A 15,215-nucleotide genomic window follows, 5' to 3' on the forward strand; every position below is an offset into this window, starting at 1 on the left:
ACCTTAAGAGAAACCTGATCTGTAAAAAAATGATCTCGACAGGAAAGGTAAAGCAGGAAGTGATTATTCATGTCACAAAAGAATTAACCGCAGGTTCTTTTAAATAGCAGACTCCCTTAGCGCTCTGAACAATATGACTCAATTTGCAGAAATGAGATTGGCACTTGACATTTTAGAGGTGTCTTTGTTGGGCAGAAACTATCAATATAAAATGTAAGCTCAGTGGTTGGATTATCAAGTCTGCATTGAGAACCTACTGAATGCCCCAGATGCTCACAGTAGAACAAACTCGGGATGACTCAAGCCCAGCAAGCATTCAGAACCTTGCCAGGAGGACTCACCACAGCAGAAGCTGAACTCGGTGGCAGAGCCAGGGAGGCTAGAGAAGCTAGGGATGTGGTTTGGAGGAGGGCAGGGACCCTCTGAGGCTAGAAAGCAGGGAGGGTACATATAATTTCCTAAGGTTAAAGAGGAGGTTAAATTCTATTTGATCTGGGAACCATTTCCTTTCAGCTGGGAGCTTAGTGCAAGCGTGCATTACAGAGCGAGCAGCTGGGGAGTCTGCTGTGAAGAGGACTCGGATACTGTGTAGTTATACTCTCCGCATCCTCAGACCAGCACGGCCAGCCTCACCATGCAGAGTGGGCACCCCCTCAGGCAGGCTCTTACGCACATGGAAAGAGAGAGGGAAGAAAAGCCAGGATGCTTTTCTCCCTGACTTGGCATAATACGCCAGACAGCAGCTGTTCACTTCTTAGTAGCCATCTACTTGAAGCAGACTGCTTGTTTTCTTTTTAGCTTTGCTTTGATAAAGTTCAGGTAGAGAGTCGGAAGATGTGACTTGTTGTTTAGGAAGGAAGAAGCAAGGCTGTGTTCCACACGTTGGTCCCGCCAGAGTTCCTGAAAGATTACAGGATCGAAATTAACCAGGAAACAGCTTCCTTTACCCCTTTAGACCATTTCCTTGTTCCCCCATCCTCTCCTGAAGACACACCTGGATTTGGGTTCTCTCAATTTGCTCTTACCCAAACATTTTTATGTTTCCTATCATAAAATTTGAGAGTTGCCCTCTCCTGTCTAATGGGATCTGTTTTGGGGAGCCTGAGTTCATGCCCCATGGTTTTGGTTGTTTCTTGTGATGCTGAGAGTTGAACTTAGGACCTCACGCATGCCAGGCGAGCCATGTTCCCAGACCTTGTTTCTTTCTCCATTCTTTCACTTACACATTTTATTGTATGGATATGTGTGTTTGCACACATGCAGGCATGTGCACCGTGTGTGCCTAGTGTCAGAAGAATGTGAAACGAGTTACAGAGGTCTGTGTGCCATCATGTGAGTACAAGGAATTGAGCCAAGGTCCTCTGGAAGAGCAGTGAGTGCTTTTAGCCACTGAGCCATCTCTCCAACTCCCTGGTTTCTTTTCAAAAAAAAAAAAAAGAATATTGTTTGGGAATCTAAAAATTTTGTCAGGGATACATTTTTATGTGATGTTTTCATTGTTAGAACATCAGCATATATGCACACACAGGTGACTGAGATCAGGGATGACACAAGTTTTTCATATCTCCATTATCATGTAAGTAGTTCATTGACCAAATTTACATGACAGGGACTGTGTATCCCTGTGTGAGGAGCTCTAATCTTCTATTAGGGACAGTGAGGGTTTGGGAAACAAGCAAATGAGTTTTGTATGGCCATAGACAATTGGAGGAAAAGCAAGGCTCTTTTCTTCAAGGGTCAAACACTTAGTTTTGAAATGTTATTAATCTCGAAATAGCCCAACATTTATAGCTCTGTCATCGAGGGCATAAGCTCACATTCCAGTTTCCCTGATGCTCATGGAGAGTCGTTTGGTCATTTCCCTGTAAGTTGTCATTGGCCTGAACTGCCGATTATCTCTAAACAGGGCAGTCACAGAGTTCTCACCAGGAGCTGAAGTGGCAGCTCCACATTTTCCTGTTTACACGGCCTCGAGTGGAATAGTCTACAGCTTCGGCACCATGCAGATCTTTCATGCTACTTATCCAGTTAGCGAGGGTGATTTTAGTTCAAAGAGGTGAGACTTGTCAGAAGGCATAGGTACCGCAGAGCTGTGGATGCACCCTCCCTGGAGGTGGTGTGTGCGCCAGAAGAGCTTCCTAGCTTGGGTTCCTTGTCCAGCAGTCCTTGCTTCTCCTGGCTGTTGAGCTACACTCTGCCCTTAGAGGCCTCTGCCTATCTAACAGAGACCAGATGAAGATCTAGGGCCTTTCTGGAAGTGGAACGGTATGGAAGTTGGCACTTTCTCTTTTTAGAATTAATATGAACAGGTATTTGAACTTTGCCCTCCAAGCATCCCCTCAGCAGATCCCCAAGGTGTGTGTGTCTCACACTAGGAAGCATTGTCCCCGAAAATGAGCCCCGGGCTCCTTGGGAAGATGGGCATCAAAGTATTTACCTGAGAAATGAGATAATTTAGAGTCTGGTATGTGAACAAAGGTTACTATAATCTCTGTTTCAATAGATCAATCTCTGTTTAAAGTAAGCTTTTGAAAAGAAATTGATATGAGGGTCTCCAAATGTAGCCCAGGCTAGATGAACTGTTGGGTCTCTATCCTTAGCCCTGAGTAGCTGGTGCTATAGGAATGTGTCACCACACCTAGCTGAAAGCTGATTTCCATTTTTTTTCTTTTCTTTGTGAGACAAGGTCTCACTAAGTTGAGCAGAGTGGCCTTGAACTTGCTTTACAGCCCAAACAGACATTTGGTTTTACAATCCTCCTACCCCTCATCCTCCTGAGTAGCTGGTGTGATGGATTTATCTCATTGGACCTAGCTATTTTTAAATTGAGTTTTATGATGGCTCATTTTAACCCCCACCCTGTGTGTGTGTGTGTGTGTGTATGTGTGTGTTTGTGTGTATGATGTACATGTATGCATACATTTGTGTTTGTGAGTTCAGATGTGTGAAGGTCATAGGACACCCTTGGGTGTCCGTCCTCAGTTTCCACCTTGTTTTGAAACAACGCCACTTTTTTGTTGTTGTTGTTATTTGCCACTTGTGTATGCCAGGCTAACTGGCTCATGAGCTTCCTGGGATTCTCCTGTTTCTCCCTCCTGCATACTACCTTGATTGGCTTTATTGTGGGTTCTGGGGATTCAAACTCAGATCATTGGCCTTGTACAGGAAGCACTTTGCCACTGAGATCGTGACTTATTTGAACTGTTAGGGACCAGGGCATGGCACAGAGGAAACTGGAGTGCTCCTGCATGCGTACTTGTCAGAACCATGAGAAAGCAGGAAGGGCGTCCTTGTATATGCTCTCATAATCCTCTTTCCTATGGGTAAGCGGTGACAGTAGGTTGCAACACAACGTCATCCTGAGCAGATTTAGGACATGAGAGCGCAGGAACTGTCTGTGCAATGAAACACGGATCTAGGAAAAGGCAGTTCTACTTTGAGTTGCTGGATTAGTTTACTGGCTGGATTAGTTGTCCTCCTGAGTGGTCTGTCTGGAGGACAGGCCATTCTGAACCACAAGTGCAGTGTGAGCTTAACCTCTCATAGAAATGGAAAGCCCTGTGATGCAGACCCATCCACCTACTAGCCTTTCTCCCCAGAAAAGTCACCTTAGTGTACTGAATTTATTTTGAACCATTTGTATTTTTTCGTTTTCTATTTAAAAAATATTTTCCAAAACCAAGGTTATTAAGAGTTTTCTCTCTTACTTTCTTAGATCCCCAAAATGGGAACTCAAAGTCTACAAAAAGAAATGACAGGGAAAAGGAAGTGCTAATTACCCTGATTTGATAAGTGCAGGCTCTGTGCATGAGTTGTAATATCACATTGTGCCCCATTAATGGGTATGACTATTACACATTAATAAAACATCACAAGCAAGCCCCCAAGGAAAAGGATGCAGTTTGGGTGTTCAAATTAATGTTTACAATGCATATTTAGCTCATTTAGCTTTCCCTGTATTTTATCATAACTCTTAAGTTGCTTATTTTCCACTTGGAGTTCCATCTAATTTTAACCATCTCTGTATTCGTTCATTGATATGAAGTTGCAAATAGAAAAAAGATAAGTTTTGGTGTTGGTTTATATTGAGGTAGACAAAGAAGACCCCAGAGCCTAAAGGAATCTTGTAACTTCTCTATGGGTAAATTAACCACTCTTTAGTTAGCTTGTGCCAAAATGCATTGGTACTTTGTCAACAAAAGAGCTTCCTCATCTGTTGCCTCTGCCTGTGCCCAGTTTGGTGGATAGTTTCTCTGCCCCCGAAAAGAGAGTGTAACATGTTACAACTGTCTCTGAGCTCATTTGTTGGGGCAGCATTGCTTCTGATGTGGGCAGTCTGAGACATTAGTTCAACCAGGGGAGCCCTCTGCTTCATGTGTCTTTACTTATATATGTTGTCATGAGTGATAGCCATCACTTCTGTAACATGGGAATTATAGATCATATTTTGCACAACTGAGGTCCAAGGACTTTAACACCCCAGGGTTAGTTATCTCTGGTCAGGTGAAGAGAGGCCCAAAGACTCAATGTTTCTTGTTTGTGGTCTTTGGTCTCTGCGCTTGGAGAAGTGATGCCACATACCCTGTGTATTGGGTAAGTGTTGTTAGGCCACTGTCACTGTGTGGTTTCCCTTCTGAAGCCCCTGTTGGCCCTGCACTGAATTGTAGGCCACCCTGCCTGTGTCTGACCACGACCAGTACTTCGTGGTTTCTGTGCTATATGGGCTTCAGGTTAACCAAAATCAGGTTGCCTGTTATTTTAACTATTTCTAAGGGGGAAGTCCCGTTAATCTGACTTTATTGGTCTTGCAGGGATGCTGGAGCTCAGACTTCTACGACAGCTAACCCTAAGTTGCTCTTTTGGTTTCTTTTCCTTCCAGTGGAGGCCATAGTGGAGTTTGATTACCAGGCCCAGCATGACGATGAGCTGACCATCAGCGTGGGTGAGGTCATCACCAACATCAGGAAGGAGGATGGAGGCTGGTGGGAGGGGCAGATCAACGGCAGGAGAGGTTTGTTCCCTGACAACTTTGTAAGAGTGAGTACAAAGCCAAATCCTTTTTCCTGTTTCCTGTGTGGGCTTTGCAGACCAAAAGGCGGTGGGGGATGAGGATAAAGTGCGCAGGGCTCTTAGGGCTGTCAGCGGCAGCTTGATCTCCTGGGTGATGTCAAGGAGAGCATGTGTAATTTTGCTCTGTGCATGTAGGATATCATCTGTTTTAGAATGACATTTTAAGACCCAGAATGATCTTTTCCACATCTGGTTTATTACTTTTTAGAAAATACTGAGAAAATATAAAGCCTGTGAAATTGTTTGGTCTAGATATTTGTTTATTTGCTTTAAGAGTTTGAAAGATTATTCCCTTTTCCGTTCTGTGCAAAATGGAATTTGAAACTCAGTTTTGGTCATTTGCATCGGTAGCCTCCAGCTCAAAAGCAGAATCTAAATGATCCTCTTTTCTGCTTTCTCCTCATAGATGTGCCTTTCTGATAGGAGCTCCATTGCTTTCCTTTACCTCCTTATGTCTATGAAGCATTGAATAAAACCTGTTTCATAAGGACGATTTTGAAATCTGTGCCCATTGTCAGACTCATTTAGGGCTTAATTCCAAAAATATTTTTCTTTCCTGTTAATAATAAACGATGTATCTCAAACATTGTAAACAGCAGTGTGAATTTTGGGGTTAAGGAGAGGTTGCGTGGAGGCTGTTCCTCATGGGAAATACTAACCAGGTCTAAAAAGACCCAGTACCATGAACTTCCTGTCCCATGCTGGAGAAGAAGGGATTGCCCTCAGTAGGAAGAGCTTCGTGTAGAATCCCAGGGCCTATAGCTGAATTCCCTGTGGTAGCAGACTGTATTCAGGAGTAGTGTGTCTTGGCCACATAGAACAGGATGTTAGAGAAATTTTGGACCCAGAGAATCGAGTGTCCCCCTCAAAGGAGCTTCAAGGGCGGGGGGAAGGCGTTATGATGGGGAGCTGGTGAAAAGCATATGACGAGTTATCCAGTTCCAGTGCTTGGGCCTGTACCTCTACCCCGTGGGACTCTAAAATGACTAGGACACTAGTTTAGTTTTTCCTCAGGGTCTTTGCCTCCAAATGACCCTGACAGACCCCTCCCCCCCTCTCTTTCGTTGCCTTTGGTGTTCAGGAAGCTGGGGGAATGGGACAGAGTTCAACTGGAAATACACTGATAGACATTGCTTTTCTTTCTGTGGTAGGGATGTTGAGATCATGGAATCAAGGGGTGTCCTCCCATTCTTAGGGTAGAAAAGCACAACTTCTGGGCTTGCACTGATCGATTCTGTTGATAGGTATATGAGAGGTGACGCTTGTACCTTTCCAGACAAAGCTTCCCACTTTGGAAAAGGAGTGATCTTGAAGTTAGGCCAAAGTTGAATGTGTAAGGAGAGGTTTCCCAAGGGAGAGGGCAGCGGTTGGGGTGAAGGTGAAGGAGCAGGAAAAAAGGGTATGGCAAAGAGAGTGAGCCTTGGGAAAGGGAGGAGTGTGAGAAAGAGGTGGGGCAGGGAAAAGAGGAGGAGCATGGGAAGAAAAGACTGCAGTGTGATCTTCAAGTGTAGAGGGCTAGTTCTGTTCTAAAAGTGTTTAATGTGTCTCTGTTGGCCTAGTGCCCCGGCACTTCAAATCTCAGCTTCATAGAACTGAATTGGAAGGCATGGGGTATACCTATAGAATTGGTTTGGGGCTCACTCTTGATGTGCTCCGAGGATTTATGGAAGGGAGATGGGAAACAGGGCAGCGATTATCCAGAGTCTCTTCTCATTGGCAGTGCTGCTGGCCTCAAGAAAAGAAGGTTCTTCCCCCGTGAGAGAGTCCTATGGGCCTTTTGCCAGGGCATCCTTCATTGACTGACTGGTCTTGCTGCCCTGACTTAGACTTGGGGATACTCAACTGCATGTGAGGGGCTCTGGCTCCAGGGTGTGCTAGGGTGAGACAGAAGGGAGGAGGGTCACAGAGGTCTGGGACTATTCCTTAGGCTCTTAGCTGTGGGGTAGCCCTGGGCTGCCTGTATCCCTTACCAGAGAAGTGGCTGCTCCCATCCGGTCCTCTCATCTATGCCTTCTGGGGGCTTTGTCCTTAGCCCTTTGGTAGTGTGTTAAGGTTTTTCTATGCGTCCTGTCTGAAAAATATCTGGCCCCAGGTTGACCTGAGCCTGCTGTTTTCTTCTGCAAGCCCAGCCCCTCGTTGTCTGCCCTGAGGACTAAATGGCAGGCCCAGCACTGGCAATCACGGACCACAGTGGCAGCCGTCCAGCAAGTGTGCCTTTCATCCTGTTACCATGTGAAGGAACGACCCTCTCCCCTTGTTCTTCCTAATCAGTTGTCCTGTAACCTAGGCTTGAGCCCTTGTTTGGAGAGGAGAAGTCACATTCTTGGGAGGTGCTTGATCCATCCATGGTGGATAAAGTAGACATGCCTGGGGACAGCACTGCTTGTGGCTGTCACAATTGTGGGAAACTTCGGTTCTTTCAGATGGCTGAGTCTTTTTTTCAAGTCTTCACCCTTAGGCTTATTATTGAAAACTCAGTAGGTGGATACAGCGGAGTTTAACAACAATCAAAGCTCCCACAGTGAATTTTAAAAAGAAAATGTGTTTTTAAGCAATAACAATCATATTGGCATACATCTGCCAGTTTTGAATATTTCATTTAGCTTAAGAATTAATTTGTCTTGGACTGAATTAAGTAATTTTGTGGAGTCCCATCATTTGTTTGTGTGCCTCTGTAGATGCTATCAGAGAGATGCCTGAAGTGGTTTTTTTTCTCAGCCCATTTATCAAATCCCTAGTGCCCGTTTGAACCCACTCTCCTAAAGGGATGGCATCTAGTGATCACCTTCACCTTGCTGTGTCAGTCTCTCAAGCAAGAATTTCTGCCACCCTCTTGGTGTGGTATATCCTTACCCATCCCATTATTAAGAACAGCCTGTCCTTTGCCAGTTCTCAGTATTTTTTTTTAATTTTGTCCTGCTTTTATTAATCTGGTCTTATCTATTTACATTAAATATTTTAGAAGAATCTTTTCAAATCCTTTCTTCTTATAATCTCTTTTATTGTTTGAGAATTTCATACAAGATGTCATATTTGGATCAAACCAGCACTCCCGTTCCCTCTCCATCAATTCCTTTCCTAGCTACTTTCTCTTCCAAACTTCATAGGCGCTCTCTCTCTCTCTCTCTCTCTCTCTCTCTCTCTCTCTCTCTCTCTCTCTCTCTCTCTCTCTCTCTCTCTCTCTCTCTCTCCTTTCTCTTTGCTTTTTCAAGACAAAGTTTCACTGTATAGTCTTGGCTGTCCTGGAACTTGCTCTGTAGTTCAGGCTGGCCTCGAACTCACAGAGATCCACCTGCCTTTGTCTCTGCTTCCCAAGTACTGGCATTAAAGGCATGTGTCACCACTGCCCAGCTGTTTTTGAAAATTATGGAATCCATTTACTATTGGCGGCATGATCCTCAGGACAAAAATCCCTGAAGAAAACCTCCTCTACCTCCCTCAGCAGCCATCACTGGCTAATATGTTAAATAGGGGTGGGAGTTAATGAGCCCAACCCCATCTATGCTGGTATTCAGATTTCCTTGATCTTGTATATGCAGTCATGGCTGCTTTGAGTTCATGTGTAGAATGGTGTTGTCATGTCTGGCAAATATTGTTTTGCTTCAGATGTCCACTACTGCTGGCTCTTATAGTCTCTCTGCCCCTCTTCCAGAAGGATCCCTAAGCCTTGGAGGTCGGGAATGTGATAGTAGCTGCCCCATTGAGGGCCGAGCACTCTAGCCTCTTACTGGACTCTGCACGTTGATCGGTTCTGGGTCTCTGTATTAATCACTACAAACTGACTGCTTTAGAATATGTTTTTCTTTATCTTGTCTCTCTTCAAAAACATTTTAATTCACTTTACAGATAAAATTTACATAGACTAAAATGCATGTCACTAGCATGCATTGTGATTTTTGCTTTTACATAAGAATGTGCCTCTCTAGCCACCGTCTGTGGCAGTGCTCTTTCTACCACTCTCACCCCACAAAGTTCTCTTGCTTTCTCCTAGACACCCCCCCGACCTACATTGTCAGTTTATTGTGATGAATTAGTGTTCCCATACCTGAACTGTCTGTCATGTATATAGGGCCGTAGGAACATTTGCTAGTTTACGTGTCTTTTTTATGTCACAAAATTGTTGCCTCTATCAGCACTTAACTCTTGGCATATAGAATTGCACAGAAATGAATATCATAACTTGTCAATCCATTTTGTTGTCGTTGTTGCTGTTGATTGATAGCTATTTGGGTTGTTTCATTTTGGGATTTTTGTGACATTCTTGTGTGTATTCTATGGACACAAGTACTCATTTCATATGCATATAATGTACTTGTAGGAGTAGAAATGCCACCATGATTTCAATAAGTAGTTTTTTTTTCTGTTTAAAGAAAGCTGGGGCAGCTGGAGTTTGGTGGCACGTGGCCTTCAATCCCAGTACTTGGGATACAGAATCTCTGTGAGTTCAAGGCCAGCCTGGTATACAGAGTGAGTTCCCGAATGACCAGGGCTACACAGAGAAACGCTGTCTCAAAAAGCAAAACCAAAACAAAGCCAAAAGGAAAGGTGGTGCATCCATGAGGGAGGAGTGATGCATATACTTTGAGCCTCTGGTCTGCAGCATGCAATGCTCTGTGAACGAACTGCCCTGACTCTTGGGGAGTCTGATTGGTAAGGAGACCTGAAGCTCAGAGCTCAGTCTCTCAGAGCAGATGTGATTGGTGGGGCCAGCAACTCCCAAAGACTAATCCTCGTATTATTAAAAATATGCACATAGAGAGCATGTTTCTAAGCTTTGTTGGACTCATTTAATGAGGAAACCTGTAGAGTAACAAAACTTGATTTACTGAGGATATGAGGAACTGATTAAAAAGTCAGCGGAATATTCAAATAAGATTATAAAGTGAGATTGAAAACTGGCTCATGTGTTGGACTAAAACCCTGACCTTTGGAGAAGAAAGAGAGCTGTGTGCCATACAGTGCTTTCTATGAGTTATCCTCTGGCTTCTGTAGAGCTGTGCAAGTGTCCAGTTTACACTTCCAGAGAGGCAGATGTCTCTCCTGGGGGCTCCTTTAAGAAAATGCATTAGCATACTACTAAAAGGCCCCATGGTCATAACCGTGGGCTTTTTTGTTTTGTTTTGTCCTAATTTCCAGGTTTGGGTATTGTTTTCCAGAATTGACCATGAAAGATCATAGTATGGTCTACAGTATTAGGAAAAACCAGGGTGAATCGTCATAATCATTTAATCGAGAAATCTATATTCTTTCTGATACCTCAAACTACCACATAAAACAGAGGGCATCTACTATCACAGGCAGATGTGGGGTCTTCCTTTGGATTTACTTAAATCATTTAAGAACCTTACTCTGTACACGACATTGTGCTTTGATTGTGTCTGGCGTATCTTGGGATGGACTCCCAGGTAACATATAGGAAAGCACAGCAGGCCTGAGGCCTGAGACATTTTGTAATTCACAAGCAGAAAGCAGGAAGCTGCGGTAGGGGTTAAAAGAACATGGTTGTTGATCTTGAAATGCATCTGCTACTGTCTGTGAGGAAGTGAGCTGTTTTCTCGGCCTGGCTCTGTGTGCCTGCCATGGAAGTAGCTCTACATGCTGCCTGCTCCCTTGTTGCAAGCTTAAGTGTGTGTACTTGCAGTTTGCGTCCTATGCCTGCTAAGTATAACAGTTCTCAGCTCGGCTGCCCATCCCCTTAGTTCTCCCTCGCCGGGTGTGTGAAATCTGTGGTTGGCATATCCGGAGCCTTCTTTTTTGTATTTGTGTAAAGATTGGCCAGTGTAGTCCCTAAATGCGGCACAAAGCCACACTCGCCACACTCATGTCACTTGGAGAGAGCTCAGAGTTTTGCTGCTGTTCTTGGTTTAGGAAAGGAGTAGGAATCAACTTCAACAAGTGCCATGAGGTAGACATTCCCACATTGCTTTTATACTGAGCATCACTCCTGGATTTCCCTTTAGAAAATTTTTGCTTTTCTTTGCGCATCGAACCGAAAGGCTGATTTATTTTGTGATTTATGGCAACGATTGTTTTCAAGATCCCTGTTGCTTTTCAAAAAGTAGCAGGGGATGCTGCTGGTGTGCTTCTTTCTGGGCAGAGTCTCTTTGTTTTTTATTTTCAGCACTGAGGATGGAATCCAGTCTTACTCATGCCAGGCAAGCAGTCTACCATTGGGCTCAGTAACCAGCCCTGCCAATGGCTCTTTTCACCCCCATTTCATGGTGAAGTGCCTGCTCTTCATGTGCATTCTTTCATGGCATCACAAAGTTGTACCGTCCCTGTGACACAGGTACTGCTTTGATTTAGAAAAAAACTGCTCAGAAATGCGACAAGACGTATCCACATTAAGGGACTTACCCACAGCTGCAGGAACTCGCAGGGAACAGGGAGAACTCTGGCTCGAGAACCTGGGCCTCCAATCTGATAGCATTGTCTAGGTGGCTGATGGTATTCCACTTTGCCTCTATACCACTTGCTGCATTATGCTTTCTCCAGATGTCTTCCCCAAAGGAATCAAATCAGATAGCAAACCTTAAAAATAAAAAAGCAGCCTTGGCCTTGTATAGTGGCGCCTGCTTTCAATCTCAGAACTTAAGAATTGGAGACTGGTGAGCCTGTGAGTTCGAGGCCAGCCTGGTCTACACAGTAAGTTCTAGGACAGCCAGAGCTCCGCAGTGAGACCCTGCCTCTGGACAAACAAGTAGCAGCAGAGACAAGACAGCGTTCATCTACTCACAGGCCTTCATTATTTTTCCTACACATTCCGAAGTAAGGCAATTAGGGGAATTCATTTTTATCAATTAGCACACATTTAGGCTTGTCATTTTTCAGCACTTAGGATATGCCCTTCATTAGGAGTGTGACTGTCGTTTTCCATCCTTGGGACCCTTTAACAGCAAGCAATTTCTACTCAAATTATCTTTTCACCATTGAACACATAGTTCGTTTTCAGAAAAACTCCTGAGTCCAACAAGTGGACCTGCTGGTGTAACTTTTCTCACGATGGCATCTGTGTAGGGTCTGGAACGATTAAGGCAATGTGTAAGGTAAGGACCCATATCATTTGAAATCTCAGGCTTTACTGGTTACAGTACAGGGAGGGGGTGCATCTTGTGACCTGGGGAGAGCAGTGACCTTAGTAAACTGTAGTGCCCCCACTGAGTTGATAATGTTTAATAGAATCTTACTTCCTTAATGGCAAGATTATCAAATTCTAGCTTTGAAAGGAACCTTTAGACCGTGTGCTTTAACCGCCAGCTTTCTAGCGGCTCACAATCTAAACTGCCTAGGACCTTTCTGTGACTGTTGCTGGGCAGTGAAGCTTCTGAGTGTGGGGCTCCAGCCGAGGACTCTAACCAGCAGTCTATTGCTTGGATGTGCTCTAGGGGTGTTGCCTTGTCAGAATTTTGGGGTAGACAGAGGAGTCACAATAAGAGACTTCGAAGAGTTTTCAAAAGGCTTGCTTTAAAGCCAGGCTACATAGTGGTTCACATTGGTAATCCCAGAACCAGGGAGGTGGAGGTAGAAGGAGTTCTAGATCATCCTCCACCATGTAGCGAGTTGAAGTTCAAGACCAGCTTGGGCTACACGAGGCCTGTCTCAATACAGCTCAGATGATTTTACTACTTAGTAAAGCTTGGTTATTCATTTTATTCTGTGGCACTGATAGGGCAGCACCAGCATTAATATCTATATCTTTCCTCAAGAACATGGATTGGTAGCTGGTGACTTAGATTTGAAAGTATTATAATGTTTCTAAAGTATCCTCATTATATAGATATACATATACATAAAATATATATTATAAAGTTGCTTTATGAGTGGTTGGCATAGTCATGTCGACATTTTCAAAAAAGCCTATACTACATAAAGAACATTGCAATATGTAAATCAATTCTTTCTCCTTTTAAGTCCACTAGAATGAATCCAATCAAATGGTAGAATCTCTGAATGAAATCCGTAATTTTCTTCTACTCCTTACTCAGGTATAGTAAGATAAGCAGATATCTAGAAATGATCCCCCAAGATTCTCCCCTACATCCTGACAACCTGTGACCGGGACACGTGATCACTTGTGATCACGTTACTCTGAACGGCACTGCTAATCTGACTTGGGAGGTTATCAGCTGGCCCTAATGTAGCATATGAACCTTTAAGAGCTGAGCACTTCTCTGTGCGTACGTGATGGAGGAAGTCAGACGCCAGTGAAGAAGGGGGTGGCATGAGGGGCACTACAACAGCTTGTGGGAGCAGGAACGGACTTTAGTCACAGAAGAAACGAAAGCTTCAGACTTTCAGTCAGAGAAACTTGATTCTACCAAAAACCCAAGTGCGTTTGGCAATGCATTCCTCAAGCCTCCAGATAAAAGTTTAGCCTGGTTGGCAGCTTAAAATGGCTGTGTGCGACCCGAAGTTGGGCCTCCTAGCATTTCTAACTGCAGAAATTCCAGAGAACAAATGGATGTTGTTAGAAAATGGCTAGCAATTGCTCTGAAGGGGAGGTTCTCTGACTCTTGCCACTGACTGACACAGAAAACCCGTGGCCGCCCTCAGGTTTCTAGAACTGTACAATACATTGTTATTAGTATCACCACGCCATCATTGGGTCTCTAGAATTTATTTTGTAACAACATCTCCCCTTTCCTACAAGACCATCTTCGATCAGGAACGCCTTGGTTGTTGGTTGTCTGGGCCTGATGGCATCACAGCGCTACCTATACTGCCTACTAGTCTGCCCTTTCATTTCTGAAGATGGAAGGCCTCTTCCTCTGGTACTTCTAACTCCACTGCAGCTTCTGACTGCTGACAGCACCCAACTGACAAACACCAAGAACTGTCCCAGTGTCTCGGGGTGCCTTAATATTTGCATTAGTAGCTAGTGTATATTAACTGACTAATGTAAACCAAGCACCATTCAAGTTGCTCTGTGTCACAAATCAGAGAGGTGACAGGAAAGAGAAGCAGCCTTCTCATCGCTGGACACAAATTATCTAGAAATGTGTCATTTGATTTCTAAGTGTTTCGCCACTTTTCTGGTATCTTTGGGCTTTTGACATTCAGGCTGATTATGTTATGACCGGGGAATATACTCTGTATGATTTAAAGTCCTCTAAATAGGTTGGGGTTAGCTTCCTATTAGTATTATGATGATGGTGATGCAAAGTAAGATCTATAAATACTTAAAAGGGATATGTGCTATGTTCTATAATGGTGGAGTAGTCTATAAACTCTAGCTGGAACCTTTTGGTTGGTCCTGTTGTTGAGCTCTGGATCTATACTGCTTTCCCACACAGTAGTTCTGTCAAGTACTGAGAAAAGTGATACAGAAGTTTCCATTTGTAATTGTAGATTTCTCTGTCTTTCATTCCATCCCATCTGAATTTGCTCCTTGGCTTATTTCCTAATAAACACCTCATAAATTGAAATGATCATAAGTCAAAAGTACATTTAATATACTTGACTTATAAAACATTAATAACCAAGTGCACCAACGAATATCAACTGTTTATCTTCTTGATCACATGTCTGACTGGGAGCTGTGGCTTACTGCCACCGCTCAGCCTTGTGACAGAGTATTCTGCTACATGCCACTCAGCCAAAGATCAAACTCCAAGATCTGAAATACAGTTTCAGCTGAATTCCTATCGTTTTCTTTTTCTTCCTTTCTTTTCTTTTTGATTTTTATTTTTGTTGTTTTTTTTTCAAGGCAGGGTTTCTCTGTGTAACAGCCCTAGCTGTCCTGGAACTCGCTCTGTAGACCAGGCTGGCCTCCAATTCACAGAGATCCACCTGCCTCTGCTTCCTGAGTGCTGGGACTAAAGGTGTACACCATAATTTTCAAAATAATAAGGTAAACCACCACCAATCAGGAGTCTGTTGCACTCAGCAGTTCCATTTTTGTTTTTAAAATTCATCTCTCTTTTGTCTTCTCTCCCTCTCTCCCCCCACCCCTCTCGTGGCCTGACCCATTCTGTTTAGTCCACCTCTTTCCCCCTCTGCTCTGGACTCTTCCAGATGCCTCTGGCGCTTCTCTCCCTCATATCTATAATAAAATCCTTTCCTCTACCATACCTTGGAGCTGTCAGGTCTTCACTTTTTATGGAGTCTCCCTCTCCTAGCAGCTAACAGTTGCTAATAACTCCTCA

General features: G+C 43.9%; 1 protein-coding gene across 2 annotated transcripts in view; it reads left to right on the forward strand.

The window, feature by feature from the left end:
- Nucleotides 1–15,215, forward strand: part of Sh3kbp1 (SH3 domain containing kinase binding protein 1) — a 336,253-nt gene that overhangs the window by 46,478 nt on the left and 274,560 nt on the right. For both annotated transcript variants that reach the window (XM_038316361.1, XM_038316363.1), the window contains exon 2: nucleotides 4,880–5,037. In XM_038316361.1, the coding sequence (XP_038172289.1) occupies nucleotides 4,880–5,037 (158 nt within the window). The remainder of the gene's footprint in view (nucleotides 1–4,879; nucleotides 5,038–15,215) is intronic.

This window comes from Arvicola amphibius, chromosome X (assembly GCF_903992535.2).
Source record: "Arvicola amphibius chromosome X, mArvAmp1.2, whole genome shotgun sequence".
In the NCBI taxonomy this organism is placed as follows: domain Eukaryota; kingdom Metazoa; phylum Chordata; class Mammalia; order Rodentia; family Cricetidae; genus Arvicola; species Arvicola amphibius.